The sequence below is a fragment of the Asterias amurensis genome, chromosome 2, assembly GCF_032118995.1.
Source record: "Asterias amurensis chromosome 2, ASM3211899v1".
NCBI classification, from domain to species: Eukaryota; Metazoa; Echinodermata; class Asteroidea; order Forcipulatida; family Asteriidae; genus Asterias; species Asterias amurensis.
Window position 1 is genome coordinate 20,667,888 of NC_092649.1, and position 3,151 is coordinate 20,671,038.

Here is a 3,151-nt window from a genome sequence, read left to right on the forward strand (position 1 = left end):
ACAAATGGCGTATGTAGCCTTGAAGTGTTTTTCTTATATCTGAGATTTGAGGTATCGCATAGTGAGGTATCAGCATATTATATTTGGTTTTCAATAACACCATGTGTGTGTCCACTTGCCATGTAGGGTCTGATCTTTAGAGAACTGTCTTGCCTTATATTCTACGACTACCCCGAGTAGATTTTGGGAGTACTGGAGACTTATCAGTTGTGAAAATAACCGCCTTGCTTTTTATTAACCAGAACCTGGGCGGAAGGTGGAAATCGGCTGGGACTACTAATAGCTTTAGTGGATCGTTATTAGCTTCACTTTACCACGGAGTGAGTTCTTAATTCGTTTAACCATTTCGACTTATAGCTTGCTCTTGTCATCGTCAGTTTTGAAAAGAACTGTCCTACTTTTTAACTACTACCTAAAGGCGGACTAGAAAATTGGCCGGGACTATTTGCTTTCTTAGTGGATCGTATTAACTCCACTTCCACAGAGTGAGTTATTTTGTCAATCACTGGTCGCTTCATAATATGACCTGATGATGATGAAATGACTACGGACGGGTAAATACAACTAAATCCTGAAACGATGACACCATGAGAAGATTGAGTTTGGGAAACTAAAACGCACGATGGACGGCCTGCTTGCCCTGCGTATCTACCAAGACATTGTTGGCATTATTGGGATCCTGGGCAATGGTTTAGTCTGCTTCGTCATCTACAAAGTACGATCAATGCAGACGCGCACAAACGCCTTTATCTTTCATCAAGCAGTCATTGATTTCCTGAGTTCTGTGGTTATTTTGCTAAAGAGTGAGCTCTTGCTACCGTATCCTATTCAAAATGGACCTTTAGGGTGGTTCATCTGCCGTGTATGGTTTACTAACTTAACACTCTTCTTTTTCTTTGCGTTGTCGACGTTTAACCTGTTGGTGTTGACCATGGAGAGGTATTTTGCTATAGTTCACCCCTTCAAGTACCAGGCGGCGTTCATCACTTGGCCTAGGCTGAAAGTTGCTTTAACAGTTGCGATGTGCTGGATTCTTGATTTGGCTACTAAGTTTTATCTTCTTTTCTACGCAAAAGTTGAAGATGGCATCTGTGTTCGGAATTCCATTCCAGGAGCCAACATTATTGGCACTCTTGTTGTTATCCTTCAATACGTCGTCCCAGTTGCTGTGATGCTCTTCGCTTACATTCGCATCAGTGTTGAGATGAAGCGGGGAGCAGCCCGTGTCGGCCCGGCACCAGCCCAGCATCTTCCCGGTGGAGCAAACGCACCGGACATGGCCGAGTCCCTCCTCCGGGCAAGACGTAACACCTTCAAGATGCTTCTGATCGTTTTCATCACGTTCTTGATCTGCTGGACGCCGAACCAAGTAATCTTCTTTATGTTTAACCTTGGCATTAACATTAAGCTGAATGAATGGTTTTATTATCTCTCTGTCGCAATGGTTGCCACAAACTCTTGCGTCAACCCGATGATTTACGCTTTCAAGTACCGTCAGTTTCGTAATGGATTGCGTCAGATATTTTGCAAGAGATTTGAGCAAACTAATGCTTTGGAATAACCATGGGTATCGTCTCTAAAGTAACCATGTAATGGGTATACAACTTTCAAGATTTTGTTTTCGTATGACATACTTGTAGGGACGAGGAAATGTTCATCGTTCAAGGCACTGTGTACGTTAGTAAATTTGAACCCAATGTTTTTTTCAATCTTGGGGAGTTGTAAATATAATTCCGTTTCAAAAGATGGTCGTGTTTTATAGATCCGGAGCAAAATTTGTCCATGCTTTAAAAACTATTGCTGATATGAATACAAAATATGTGAAGCGTAAATGCGGTAACGCTTTGTCAACGTTTGTTATTTTGATTATTTGTTTGCCAAATTTACACACATTTTTCTCTAATTGACATTTTTATCGTTACGGATGTGGTTGCAATTAGTAACTGAGCACCAACCCGACAAAATTAGACTGTTTTACGTGAATAGTGATTCAGCTTGATTATCGAAAGCGGTCCCTGTTTTTTTTATTCTGACTTCTTCTCACAATTACAAATGAAAAGTTGCGAGCATCTGCCCCCCCCCCCCTCCCCCCCCCCCCCCCCATTTAATACACATGAGCTGAGCACTTCAAAACATTGAGCCGTTTTCAGGGTTGTAAAACCACTTAGAGTCGTTCGCCCCATATCATTCTTGAGCTATCCACATTAAGCCGGCAACTTCTAAGAAAACCTTTTGCCGATTGTATTTTGTTTTTTCCGATCTATTACATATGAAATAAGATTTTTATCCAGACCGTAACCCCATTAACCTCATTACCGGCCATTCCCCGTTGAGTAATGTGAGACCAAGCATCAAAAGCTGCATTCTTGTTGAATGAAAAGCACTCCGCGTAACAGATTAGAACGAATTCAGATTTCATTTAACATTATTTGACAAGAAGGAATTAAGATTTCAGTAAATTAAGATCAAGGTTTTACTTTTCTCGGATGTAGGACAATTGTATAATGTAGCCTGCTTATTAAACTTCACGCTTTCTGATTCTTGACCAGTATTCTCACTTGGTGTATCCCAACATACAATAGCAAATCTGTGAAATTGTTGCTCAAATGGTCATCGAAGTTGCAAGAGAATTTTGAAAAAACACCGTTGTTGCACAAATGTGTGTGCTTTCAGATGCATTATAAAAGTCTTTTAAAATTTGAGTGAGAAAATACGCTTTTCTCAAAAACTACGTTACTTCAGAGGGAGCCGTTTCTCACAATGTTTTATACTATCAACAGCTAGCTATTGCTCGTTACCAAGTATTTTTTATGCTTATAACAATTATTTTGAGTAATTGCCAATAGTGTCCAGTACCATATAAACGTGTACGTAGAATTTGACTGCGAAATGAATGCGAGATCATTGGTACATCCGTATTACGGACCGTAGTATAATTATTGACGCAGGCTCGAGCCACTCTCTGGCATAATTGACGAGCCTCGAAGTGTGACGTCAGCTGGTCAGACTATGCAACCTGTAGCTAAAATGCTAGCACAACCAAAAGCCCCAATAACTATAAATGATGGCCGTGTCAGCATACAGTGTCTTTGTCAATATCCCTATATTAAGAAAACACACAGTAATCTATCTTTTTTTGGGGGGGGGTCAA

At 40.5% G+C, this 3,151-nt stretch overlaps 1 protein-coding gene across 1 annotated transcript; it reads left to right on the plus strand.

The window, feature by feature from the left end:
• The first annotated feature begins 622 nt into the window (after positions 1–622).
• On the plus strand, positions 623–1,561 carry LOC139952522 (somatostatin receptor type 5-like). Its single transcript, XM_071951681.1, has one exon. It carries the CDS (start codon positions 623–625, stop codon positions 1,559–1,561), a length of 939 nt encoding a protein of 312 aa, XP_071807782.1.
• Positions 1,562–3,151: the final 1,590 nt, after the last annotated feature.

Bases quoted from the DNA above. Each gene is read 5' to 3' on its own strand.
- LOC139952522 (XM_071951681.1), top strand. From the start codon at position 623: ATGGACGGCCTGCTTGCCCTGCGTATCTACCAAGACATTGTTGGCATT.